General features: G+C 42.0%; 1 protein-coding gene across 1 annotated transcript; it reads left to right on the top strand.

The window, feature by feature from the left end:
- Nucleotides 1-313: 313 nt before the first annotated feature.
- Nucleotides 314-13013, top strand: ptger2a (prostaglandin E receptor 2a (subtype EP2)). Its single transcript, XM_084574575.1, has 4 exons — nucleotides 314-479; nucleotides 1023-1074; nucleotides 1663-2590; nucleotides 10212-13013. Exons 3-4 carry the CDS (start codon nucleotides 1769-1771, stop codon nucleotides 10497-10499), a joined length of 1110 nt encoding a protein of 369 aa, XP_084430701.1. The 5' UTR covers nucleotides 314-479; nucleotides 1023-1074; nucleotides 1663-1768; the 3' UTR covers nucleotides 10500-13013.
- The last annotated feature ends 350 nt before the right edge of the window (nucleotides 13014-13363 follow it).

Genomic DNA, 13363 nt, shown 5'->3' with positions numbered 1-13363 from the left:
CTTTCTATTGCAATCACACATTTTAATTTTCTAAAATAAATTAATTTTGAAGCACACACAGCCAAAAGGATATGGGTTTTGTTTTCCAAATTAAACATTTACTAAGTGATATTAATATCTTCATCCTGGTTCTTATATTTGTCTTCAAACACTAAGCTGGTTGTCGCCACGGGGTGTTCACCAGCTTTCCTGAGCGCTGGTTCTTAGAAGTGAAGGCGAGGCTTGTGGCTAACTAGCTGCTGCTTGTACAGTGGGCGTGGCCATACCAGTGGCGTCACCGCATCGTTCCCTGTACCCCGGCTCCATTCATGTCAGTCTCATCAGTGCCGCGCGCCTCGCCCTCACAACGCGTTCACCTTCAGACGGGAGCGACGCTTTCAGTGAAACAAAACCATAAACTGGGATTTAATTTTTATTTTTTTTCTATCTGAAAAGAAAAATACGGACATAAACAGTACGAGGAGCAACTTGTAAAGCAGGTGAGAACTTTATTATTTGGATGCGTTTCAGCCGCTCTGAGCCCCACGCGCAGGATACGGTTTTGTTGACTCGCGCTGTTTTCCCTGGTGAAAGGCAAAACTGCGTTGAGAAACTTTACCATATTTTAATTTCTACTGATAAACTGAAAACGGTCCTTTTGTCAGAGAATAATTGAAGATCGTTTGGAAGTCTGGACTCGGGAGTTTAATTCGGCAAAAAAAGAAACATCTTTTCTTAATTAAATTCCAACTTTAAAACGTGTTGCATGGCTTGTCTCTCATAAATCAGCGCTATTGAACACACTGTGGAATCGCACTGTGTAAATGAATCAAAAAACAATATGTATCAACCTTTATTTACTAAATTAGATTAAAGAAATAATTAATTTAAGATTTTAAAATGCTGTCTTGGCCATCCAACTTCCATCACACTTACCAGACGTCCGCAGACCAACAGCTGGACACATCTGCTAGAGCTGTAAACTGTGCTTTGGGGGACACAGCTGACTAATTCATCGGCTTTGTCTTTTCTCACGGTTTCAGGGACATCTGAAGCGCTGAAATTCAGCAGGCATCGCTGGAGTGGACAGAGAAAGTGAGTCAGTTATTATGTGGTCGTTACACATGCAGCGAATGCGGGGGCACACGCACTAACACAAAGCCATGCAAGAGGAACAGATGCGTAACATTAGGCTTAGGTTTGACAGAATACATGCACAGTGGGATTTGTTTCTCTGAGTAAGGCAACAGCTGCACAGAGTTGGACAGACTAACCAGCATTTTTTTTTAGATTCAGCCTTTCACCTGATATCTGTCAACCGCTGAGACAGAAGAGGAACCACTTTGGGTTTCACAACTCCAAAATTTGCACTAAGCAAAAGTTCAAGCACTGGAATTTTTTTCTGAATAGGCTAAAATGTTCCTGTCTGGGAGGAGGAAAAAAGCTCTCCCCCTTTATGATGAATAAACATCAAATTAGAGCGGTGTGGGTTGACAGCATTGTTGACATTGAATCAAAACAGTCTGAAACAACCGAGACTTGTAAACATCCTTCACCAGATGACACTGCTTCTTGAGCCTGTGAGGGAATCATTTTGTCCATGAAATGTGGAGAACAGTAAAAAAGTTTTAACAGACGAATCCTTGCAGCTCTAAATCTCACAGGTATTTTTTCTCCTTTCAGGTTCAATGCAATGGCTGCAGACAACTATTTAAAGATGCACTTTTGACCCTTTTTTTGAAATCGGAGATTTTTACATTTTGCGACTAAAGAAAGACAATTTTCAGCCATGACGAATACAGAAAACGACACGTGTCACTTCAAGGAATACATCGACCCCTCTCAGAGCCCACTGATCAGCGCCATCATGTTTGCTGCCGGCATCTTAGGCAACGTGGCTGCTCTGGTGATCCTAGAAATCCGCAGACGCAGGAACAATAGGGCCGGGGGCCCTCGGCGGCAAGGCCTGTTTCACGTCCTCATCATATCACTGGTGATCACGGACCTGGCTGGGACCTGCCTGGTCAGCCCGCTAGTGCAGGTGTCTTACGCGTGGAACAGCACCATGATTGGGATGTCTCAAAATAAAAGCGTGTGTCATTACTTTGGTATCAGCATGACCTTCTTCAGTCTGGCCACCATGTTGCTCCTCTTCATGACAGCTTTAGAGAGATGCTTGGCCATCGGGTACCCTTACCTGTACAGCCGACACGTCACCAAGAAATGCGCTTACATCACTATCCCTCTGATGTTTTTCTCATGTGCATTATTCTGTCTGCTCCCTTTTGCGGGGTTTGGCAAATATGTACAGTACTGTCCCGGCACATGGTGCTTCATTGACATGAACCCACTTCATCTAGAGGACCGGATCTATGCCAACTTGTACGCCACCGTTATGCTGGTGCTGGTGCTGTCTATAGTGACGTGCAACTGTTTCGTGGTGTACCATTTGCTCAAGATGTACCAGCGCCGGAAGAGGAACGGCTCCGTGATGATGAACTCGAGGTCCAGCAGCGAGCGCAGGGCGGTGTCTATGGCCGAGGAGGTGGAGCACCTGATCCTGCTCGTCTTCATGACCATCATCTTCATCATCTGCACAATGCCTCTGGTGGTAAGACGACAGCAGATAATACACGCGTGCATACTTTATTGTTCTGCAGTTTGGCACTTGGAAAATTAGCCTTTTGTGCCTGTTTTCTACTTTTTTTATTCTACAGGTGTCAGTAAAAACAAGCAATGACATACTACTGGATGTCTTTTGGTTTATTTAAGCATATTTTATGTGTTAAACAATTAACTGACAGATTAAAAACAGTCTAAAACTGAAGGATGTTCTGTTTGCAGAAACAGAGGCAGGCTGCACACTGGAAATGTCATGAGTTCCACCTTGTTTGACAGTTTTAGCTCAAACAAGTCGCTGATTCATTTTCACTTGACTAATCACACAACCAACACATTATTTTCCTCTAACATCTGTATCAACACCACATTGGTCCGCTATTTTGCTCTAAAAATATCTTTGAACAACAGCAGAAAAAGATCTAGATGCAGACTATGCATATCTTTTTACAGTACATGAAAACAAACTGATATAAAAAACCGTGAGCTACAGCGCGTCTGGTTTGTGAGTTTATCTGATGATGGAAAGATAAAACTGCGGTGCGGCTTTAAACCTAATCCATGGCAGTCTCACCAGACATTTGTCAAAACGTCACCCTGTTTTAAAGAGATTGTGTTCGAGCAGAGTTGTGGCAAAAAGAATAAAAAAAAAAAAAAGCAACTATTCATAAATAATACAATAGACTATGGGCTGGTCTGATGCCAAGGTGTAGACAGGAAACAGTTTCTCGGCGCTACTCTGATTCAGCGGCCTATTTTGATGCCACAGGTAGAAAGAGTAGATGTTTAAATATAGTTTAATGGCTGTCTGGTTGCGTGATTTGTAAAAGTATTCAGGACTTGACTTTTAAAGCTGTGTTATTTATTTAAGTGTAATCACTTTGTGACCTTGAGGTGAGCTGAATTAGGATTAATGATCAGAGTGAGTGGCAATTCAGAATACGAGAGATATGTCAAAGGAAAACCATGCAGCAGCTACATACAGTGTACAACGCAACTGTAATACCTTTGGAGAATCCAGGATTTTATCAGTAATGCCATCAGGAAACAATCTGTGGAGTCTGTAATTAGAAGATGAGGATATCTGGCTCGTAGAGTGAAGTCATGAATAACAACACACACACACACACAAAAAAAAAAACATCTGTGACGGATGACGACTTGGAGGAGGCCTGTTAGTTGTACAAATGATGGACTGCGATGACATTTAACAACAGAGCTGAGCACTGATGAGTTATTCACTGGAGATGCATGAGGTGACAGCGACCAGAAACAGTAACTTGGAGAGACGTTGTGGCTGCTTATGGCCTGATGGCTTTGCTTGCTAGATACACACTAAACGCTGAATGTGATAAATATCCACTACAAGAGGGAAAGTTTTTGGAAGCAGTGACTGCGGGTGCATGAATGGATGAAAGTGTAAATTCCAATCCGCAGATGACTCAGCCCCCCCAGCGTTTAGACATTATCCTGTCTCAGTAAGGCTCCTGGGCAATCTGTTGGTAACCACATCGGTTCTTTTAGTGTCACTTTGGATTTCAGATGGGAAATCAATAAGTTTCCCAGCAGAATATGACGCTGTGCACTTTACTGCAGACGGCAGTAATGGGCCAAAGTGCCATCTTGTGCACTGCTGCCTCTCAGCTGTGGCTTCAAATGCATAACCTTCATCTCTGCAGCGGTGGCCAAATCCCTGCATCATGCTTGCGTCCGCGGCAACGCGCGCGCACAGCGTGAAGACAGAAACAGTTTTATGAGCCGTGTTCTCACAGACAGAGATTTCAACACAGTCTCACAGCTTTACGACCGTTTAAATCAAGTCGCTTAACAGTTGAGAACATTTCTCCATCATGTGTACGCCTTTTATTGGTTTAACAACACTGATTAGAATCACAGCAACATTTCGAGAGATTAACGTTAAGGGCATAGTTGTTACCAGATTCCTCCATTTGACGTGGACTGTAATTGTTTACAGGTAACTAAGCCCCGCATAATCCTTCATGTCTAAGAAGTTGGATCCGATCTTTTTGAATGTCGGGGTTAGAAGACAAACATTTACTCACATGATTTCATATTGTCCACTTTATATTCAACTTGCATCCCGTCTATTTCATAGTGACGCTGTATTGAACTGTCCTCTATGCTGCCTCTACACTGGTACACTGTGTACCAGGTGTTGACGACTGTGGGTGGGTAAAGGACACTGGGGTCAGCTTTCTTCACTGCCTCATCAGGAGGCTGAGTAAAACAGATGACTTGTGTACAGTGGGGTGAGACGAGGACAGACAGAAAGGAGGCAGCAGGAGAGAGGAAGCGAAACTAACGAGACTAATGTGCGCTTAAGGACTTGTGTATGTGCAGAATCACCCTGGATTTTTGACTTTCATTTATTATTTTCTCCGTTTTCAAGTCAGTGCATTTGTATTTTTTGTATTTTTTTTGTCTCTTCCATCATCAGACGTCCAGAAAGAGTCACCAGACCTTTCACCAGAGCAGCCGTACATCATGAAGTCTTCGAATACTGAAAGCCACGCGTCATACGTACTTGTCTATCACTTACCGGTCGGTGCTTGTGGCTGTCACAGTCCTCTCCTGTCCTCATATCTCCAAAGAATGGCCACATTAACTTATCTGGAAGACATTTCCCTCCTTCTGCCCTGCAGGAAGATGTAGAAAACCTTTTACCATATTTCACTTCAAGCACACAAAAAGTAATTATGCAGAGAGGGATCTGGTCCGTTATTTTTAAGACACACCTAACTCAAGTAGGACACAATCTCCGCTGATAGATGTTTCACTTCGTCAATTTTCAGCTGGGCCCCGTTTCAACGATACTTGACTTTGCTCCTTTATTTACGTGACTATTAGCAGATAGTTCTGGTTTCCCACACAAAGGTTCCCAGAATGTACAGATGAGAAGTTTCCTGTTGGTTTTCATCGCTAACTGCAGCGGTGGAGTGGTTAGCTTGAGAGGCGTAGCGGCATTAGTTGTGGAGTGTGGGGTTTAATTAAAGACATAAGCGTGTTTTTTTTTTAATATTTAGATTACGAAGGCTGATACGTGATACCACAGTCTGAGGTCAGAGTATAGCACACACACACACACACCCACAGACACACACACACACACACAGAGCAGACTCATATTACATTCATCTGCCAATATGGGGGCTGGATGCATTTATGTGTGACGCGCCTCCGGTTATCTCTGATTGCATTAAAAATTGAAAAGGCCAGACAGTAACCTCCTGCACCGGGAGGAAAAGTGAGAACCCTTTAATAGAGACAGAGGAAGACTGGAAAATATACAGTAATGGAATTTGAAATGTATTTTCAGCCTCAGTCTTCCTATATAGAAATAAAGGTCACAGCGTTTGAACCCAGGACAGCACAATAACAGAAGAGAGAGAGAAATTAAACCTCAAACAGTTTGCTCAGCGCACACTGTGTCGGTTTTGCACGTCGCTCCTGAAAATGAAACTCAAACAGACGACAGTGTTTGTCTCCGAGCAGCAAGCCCTCACAGACTGTTCGCATTAACACTTTTATTACGCTTCCTGTCGGTGCCCGGAGAGGAAAGTGGACTCCCGGTGTGAGTCGGATATCACGGCTCACCCTCGCTAAACAAAAAAAAAAATCTGCCTCCACACGCACACACACACGAGCGCTGTTTTTGCGTCTCGCACGTAGAGACGCCTGTCAGTGATCAGCGTAATTATCTCATGCTGTTTAAACGGACGCTGGGATGAGGGAAGAGCTATTCTGCAGTTAAAGCTGCTTGATTTGAGTTTTTACGACATTAATATTCTGAAATACGCAGATTTTGTTGTCGCATCGTTTCCTGAAAGTGTCATTATCCAGCTGTGGTTGAGAAAATCTGAGAAAGTGAGCATTTACCAGCTTTCTCACGCTGCTGATGTGCCCTTAAGCAGTGCTCTTAACTGCGATACGCAGTTGTGAAGAAAACAAAACAGCCGTCACCGAAAAAAAAAATTCAGCTACTGGGTTGTGTGCAACAGGAAATTGGCCTAATGATGCTGAGGCGTCAACTTTGCAGAAGCCGTTACCATCTCAGTAAAGTCTCATGATTGAGTTCAGAAGAAAGGGGGTTACAGTGAAAGGCAGAAGAGATGATGACAGTGGGAAATTCAGAGAAAAGGGGAAGGCGCGGGAAGCGAATAACAGAAGTAGTGTCAGGGAATACACTGACTCTACGAGTTACTTGAGGGCTCATTTTTCCTTCACAGTTAATTGTTTAACTGTATATTGTTCCTCTCTGATCCCCCAGAGACAACAGCAGAAGCCTTTTCTAAACCTGCGAACGAGTCATAGCTTCCCTGGATTGTATTAAAGCGCTGGTTCCCAACCTTGTGTCCATCAGCCAGGAGGAATTTATAGCTTCTCATTGCAGCCGGGAACTGCAGAAGCCGATTTCACTGCTTCCACGGCGGAGGAACTAATCAGGGAAATCTGCTGTTCATTCTTGGCCCGAGGAGCACTAATAAAAATAGCAGTATTAAAAAGCTGTTTTGTTTTACTAAGGTCAAAGACTTTGCAATTATTGATCAAAGTGAGCTTTTCCTTCCTTCTATTTTATTACATTTAAAGGACGCTACAAGTTGGAAACAAATGTGCTCGACTCTATTTGTGTGGATACCAGAATGCATTAGGGTCAACGAGCAGCGCTGGTGTTTATTTTAAGCCACACTCAGCGCTGAGACGTTTTGGTGTTTTCAGGAGGCAAAGTAATGACGGCCAATGTGGTCTTTACGGTTGGTATATGCACGTACAACACATAAAAACAGATGTAGACTCACGTATTAGGTACGCTAGTGAAAAGTCCTTCGCTGAATCTTAGCCTCAGGAAGGTTACGGTGTTCAGCATTAGTTTATAATAACTGCGAGAGACTTCTATTTTGGAGGCCGACACATTTTTGCAGCTTGTTTGAGCTAGCGTCCCTTAGTAAAAAGTAGTATACTTGAAGTTCATTTTATTAAGTATACTTGAGTATAAGTAGAGTACAGCCTATGAACTTGTAGTGTACTAGAAAGTATACTAATTTAATACTTCTTCCGGCTAAATTGGAACATTTTAAGTATATAAAAGTATACTTTAAGTTTACTTATAAAAGTATACTTTAAGTATACTTTTATAAACCAAAATGTGGACTAGAAGTATATACCTAGTACACTAGTAATATAGATGAGAGTAGTTGTAGTATACTTGAAAGTATACTTTTATAAACTTAAAAATGTTCCAATTTAGTCTGAAGAAGTATTAAATTAGTATACTTTCTAGTACACTACAAATACATGGTTTGTAGTATACTTCCTATACGTATACTTATACTCAAGCATACTTAATAAAATGAACTTCAAGTATACTACCTCAATTTTAGTATAAAGTAAGTATACTTGTAGTACACTTGAATAAACTTCTTTTTGCTAAGGGGTGCTCGGCTAAACAACATAAACACTTATATGTTTAATTCAGTTCAGTTTAACAGTGCCAGAAACTACATCACACAGCTGCGCCACCACCTTTCTTACACCGCTTCGACGTAAGTTAAACACCGAAGGGGACTCTGAGTTCAGGACTGTTAGCGTGCATTTCATTTTTCAATAGTCTACCTTATGTTTTGACAAGCGAGCGTAAAAAGAGAGAGCAACAGAAAATAAATTCCTAAACCGATCTTGCCAGGTTTACACTGTTTATACTGAGTGTGCACGTTTGACCTCCGTGCTGAGAAAAACAAAAGCCTGTCTGGTTTAACGTAAAACAGTATGACGCAACAGACGTGTGTGACTTTAGTGAAACCTTAGATAATGAGCTAAAAACGACACTACAGTAGCTGAGCTCTGGCCTGGCCTTTGCAGCGAGGCGTAGCAAATTGAGTGATGAAAACTATCTTCAGGGCAACACATTGGTTCAGGGTTGTGTGTCGCCAGCCAAGCTCCACTCCAGGTCTGGCTAAATCAGAAACATTTGGGCCAGCCTCTGTTTCACCTGGCTGTTTTTTCCCCTTTGAACGCTTTTGCTTAAAAAAATATTTTTTTTGCTCCTTCACTCGTGGGACGCTTCCCCCTCGGTAATCAGGAAAATGGGAGGAAAAGCTTGTTGTTTACTCGGAGCTTTGTTGTGGTCGTTTCTGTCCGATATTTCACAAAGACGGAAAAGCCTGAAACACTGATTATTACTAGTAATTGTTACGTTGTTGTCATAGAAACAAATCCCACATGCAGCACACTTCTGATGAAACACTGGGACAAAGCGCTCCTTAGCGTTTATTTTGTGTCCAAAGCGCTGTTCTACTTTATTAATTTCCCGTCAAGAGGAAAGAGGTTAACTTACGTCACGTTAAATAAAAAGTTTTCATGGATATACTGTGCAGACAGAAATAAAAAGCTGCACAAAGATGGGAATAATGAAGCAACTAATGGACCAGCTGGAGATCTGCATGGGAACTGCAGTTTGGTTCTGCCTCTGCATATACGAGCCTCCCATAAAACCACAAAATACACACAAGAGCTCACATCTTCAGTCTCGCGTTTGCCGCTGTTCTCCGTCTCCGAGCAAACAAAATTACCCCGAGGGGTAGTTCAAATATCCTTTTTGATTTAACTTTTTGAACTCCCGCTCCGTAAACATCCCGTGTGAACAGGAATGAGCGGTGGACTGGAGCGATCTGCGTTTATTTAAAACCGTCACAATCACTAGACTAATTCCCAAAGCAAATGGTATTAAGTGACCGCTGCATTCTTTCTGGTTTGGACAGCTAGTGGATGACATGCATGAGTTTCCATGGTGACAATAAAATAAAAAAAAAAGTCCATTTTTTGCTATACTAGCCAAATCGAAACCTGCAGGGATATGTTGTAATATGACAAAAAAGACGTAATAGACTATTAATGGCTACTTGGAGAAAGGCACAGCTTGGATGCATGCCTTTTTATTACTGTGGGCCTTCTGTAATTTCTTAAAGCTACATTATATATTCGGAGGATAACCGGAGAGAAACTATGGCTTATTTAAAATTCACATGATGTTGGAAAAGAATGTGACCCTGAAAACAAACCCCAGTATACTGTCTTTATCCTCTAATCTGCATATTCATTTAGAACGGAGATAAAATGGTAAATTTTCCTTGTGCAGCTCTTGCACCATCAGTCACTACAACATTTAACAACATCCAATGGACTCCATCTTCCTGAACTGGAAGACTCCATCACAAACAAAAAAAAAAAAAAAGGCCACGTTCCCTCAGATGTCCCACTTTCTCTTTAATGTCTTTGAACAGAATCTCAGTAATGGGATTAGATATATTGCCATAACAAATATCAGCGAGGATGAAAGAAACATGACATTCAAGAATCCAAACATATATATGATCATCTTGGCATTTAAACAGAAATGTGGTTTCAGTTTCTATTGTTTATCTCCTACATCAGACTGTCTCATTGCTTCTATTAACGTGTCCTATTCATCATCTGCTGCTGCTGCTGCTGCAAATGGTTTAATGTGGGATTTGCAACCAGGATCTGTAGCCCTGTGTGCGTCTGGGATCACGCCTTAGAAGACTCACTTCTCTCCTCTCTCTCTATTCTTCTCTCAGATCCGAGTGTATATCAACTCCACGGGGATTCGTAACGAATCCCACCCCAAGGACCTGGTCGCCCTGCGCTTCATCTCCATCAACTCCATCATCGACCCCTGGGTCTTCATCATTCTCTCCCCCAGCGTGCTGCACTTTTGCTGGGGCTCGGTCTGCCGGCGTCCCCTGGGAGTCTTCAGGGGCTCCACGTGTAAATCGCTGATGGCGAAAGACAATCCCACCGCCAACGTAGAACTGACTCGCACAGTCCTGTACACTGAAAATTTTTCCAATGTGGAAAACGTATGATATGAAATATATATTTATATTTATTGGACACAAGATGGGGAAGTGTGTTCTCAAGACAGGATCTCCAGAGGTTAGGCCTGGACGTCTCTCCGGTTTGGGTGGTGTTTATCTGTTTTTCGGGCGTGTCCATTAGATAATGGCTTCTGCCATCTAACTGATAAGCACCTCAGAGTGGCTCCAGCAGCCGTCTTCTCGCATCCTACGATTGTCTGGGCGTTTTCATCCACTTGTAGCATTTCAGCTGAACGTATGCATACTTAACGCGTACTGACTTCAGAGGAGCTTTATATTGTTAATATAAAGGCTAAGCGTTTGGCCTCCTGTGCTGCTTGTATTTAATGTCAGTGAGTTATTTCAATGAAAAAAGGGCTGCTGATAGGAGAGAAAGTTTCATAAAGATCTGGTGGAGACAAAGTGGTTTTGTTTCGCACTGATATGAAACCGAATGCAACATACTCAAGATATTTATCTGTTAACACATACAGAAATGGGACTGACAAACAGGAAATACAAAAGTAACTATAAACAGAAGGAGTTGCTGCCTATGATTCAAATGCTGCTTTCTGAACTGTTTTTACTAGACAAGGGAAATGACGAGACGTCCAAGACATTACAAACAGAGAACTAATGTCCACTGGGCTCATTATGCTCACGTGGACAGACACTTTGACGGGATACAAGTTCACTGTCAAATTCAAAAGGGACAGATGCCTATAAAAAGGGTTGAATTGAATTTGTCTAGTCTCGTGGTGGAGTCTAGCAACGGGGCATGTTTCAAGTCTTAATGTTCTTTTTGAGCACTTTTTGCTTTCTGCTTAAAACCTGTAGGTCTGCTTTGGTAAATTACTGGATGTAATTCCAGTTCTGTGTGTGTTTTTCTCTTGCAAACCAGATTCCCATTGGAGAGGTCATAGAAAACAAAAAAAAATAAGTTTATACTGACATTTCATTTACATGTACAAGTGCAGTATATAGCACGTGGGTCTTGAAAACTGTCGCTTCTCGTATTATTAAGTCACAGATGTTGTAATCTGACGTTTTATCATCGTTAATGACCATATAGTAACACGCTTCTACAGATGAGGCTGTCTAATAGTTTCATTTCAAAGCTTTTCTTCCTCAAATCACAATCAGATCATCCACGTGGAAAAGCATGCGCCACCCACACGTGTGCACATGCATCCCTGTGCAGAATAAGTCGCAAGAAATGCTGTTTAATGTAAAAGTCGCCCTCATATAATATGCTAACAATAACGAAATGTTATAACTGTACAGCTAGCTAACTCGTACCATGGTTTATTTTATAAAAATGAGATTTTAGGACAGAACTCTTTGCAACTCCTTCACCTTGTATCCAGCTTTATTAGACTTGATGTTATTTGGAAAAACTCATTTGAACCTAATTAGTTTTACAAGGAAACATCTTGGAAGTGTTATTTTTACACAATCTGACTCCACCAGTAAAAAATCTAAAAATATAACCTGCGGTAGAGTGAATGAGTCAGTTTGAAGTTGCCTATACAGCTCATGAGTTATGTGCTCAGCCACCCACCAACGTAATACGACATTACGTTACAGGGAAGTCAGATCTGAGCTTGGAAAATCAGATGAGCGTCTTGGAAAAAGCCCTCCAATTTGTTTATTGCTTTTGCATACTTGCAAAAAGTAAAGTGGTGGATTCCTACTGGGTTAAATTACACAACACTGTGGGGAATTGTTACTATTACAGCATTTCTTCCTTAAAAGTGTCTGGCAAGAAAATAAGCTACTCAAGTTTTTTTTTTTTGGGGGGGTTCTCCGGTTATAAATATCTTGAAAGACAAACACTCAAACTGAAGTGACTGGGGTTACACAGAAGCAGGGACATAGCATTGACATGATTCGGTCCTCAAGTGTGCACAGTGTGAGAAAAGGTTCTCAACGTGCCATTTCAGAGGACGGGCGAAAACCCCGTGAGCATCAGGGAAACCTCACTCTCAAGTTGCGTGTGTGAGGAATAGGGTAGGAGAAAAACGGCACTGACAACAGTATTTGACTATTGTGTTGTGAGAACAGATGTTTATTGCCTCCGCTGGTTTATTGTTGTTTCTGAGCTCAGCAAGAACACATTCAGTGTTTACGACAGTGGCTTGCTTCCTGTCGGTGTCGTGTGAATTTCGCTTCCATTTTTTTGTATGTACGCTTCGTGCTGTTGTGGTTTTCGAGAGGTCGTGTGCATGTGTTGCTTATGCGCATATGTGCCTAATATAAATGCAAGCTCGTGTGTGTGTGTGTGTGTGTGTGAGCATGTGTGAGAAAGACAGCAAAACGTATTGTAAATGAGCAAATGATATGTAACGACGTCAAACAGGAATGTTACCTAGCCGGGTGTCTGTAACTGTTAAGTACTGTACATGAAACTGAATGCACTGAGCACTATGTGCGTATACATGTTAGTATGTTATGTATTGTGTACATAAACATCTCATCCACCAAATATTTCGCCCAACCTGCTTTGTGAGTCTTTTCCTTGACACACACACTCACACATATATATATACGCATGCAACAGTTTGCAGATGGGTTCCAGATGTGGAGAATAAAGTCAGATCTTTCAGTGTTGGCCTTTAAGACTGTTCAGTCCACGTATATTAAGACAGGCTGCTTTGTTCGCCTTTTGAACCCAGCATCTTTCTGTGGGTGGCATTGGTCACAGATGCAGTGAAGATCTGATTCCTGAGCTTAGCAGTAGAAGACTGGAAAGTTTTAGTGGGTGAATTTTGATCTGTAGCTCCTCCAGAGCTCATTATACAGTTTGGGTGGGCTTCATAATGAACCAAAGACGTGGTCACACACACACGTCATCTGAAGGCACTTCATTAACC

Source organism: Chelon labrosus (assembly GCF_963514085.1).
Source record: "Chelon labrosus genome assembly, chromosome: 24".
In the NCBI taxonomy this organism is placed as follows: Eukaryota; Metazoa; Chordata; class Actinopteri; order Mugiliformes; family Mugilidae; genus Chelon; species Chelon labrosus.
The sequence above is the reverse complement of the archived record's forward strand: the minus strand, read 5'-3'. Positions and strand labels throughout refer to the sequence as shown.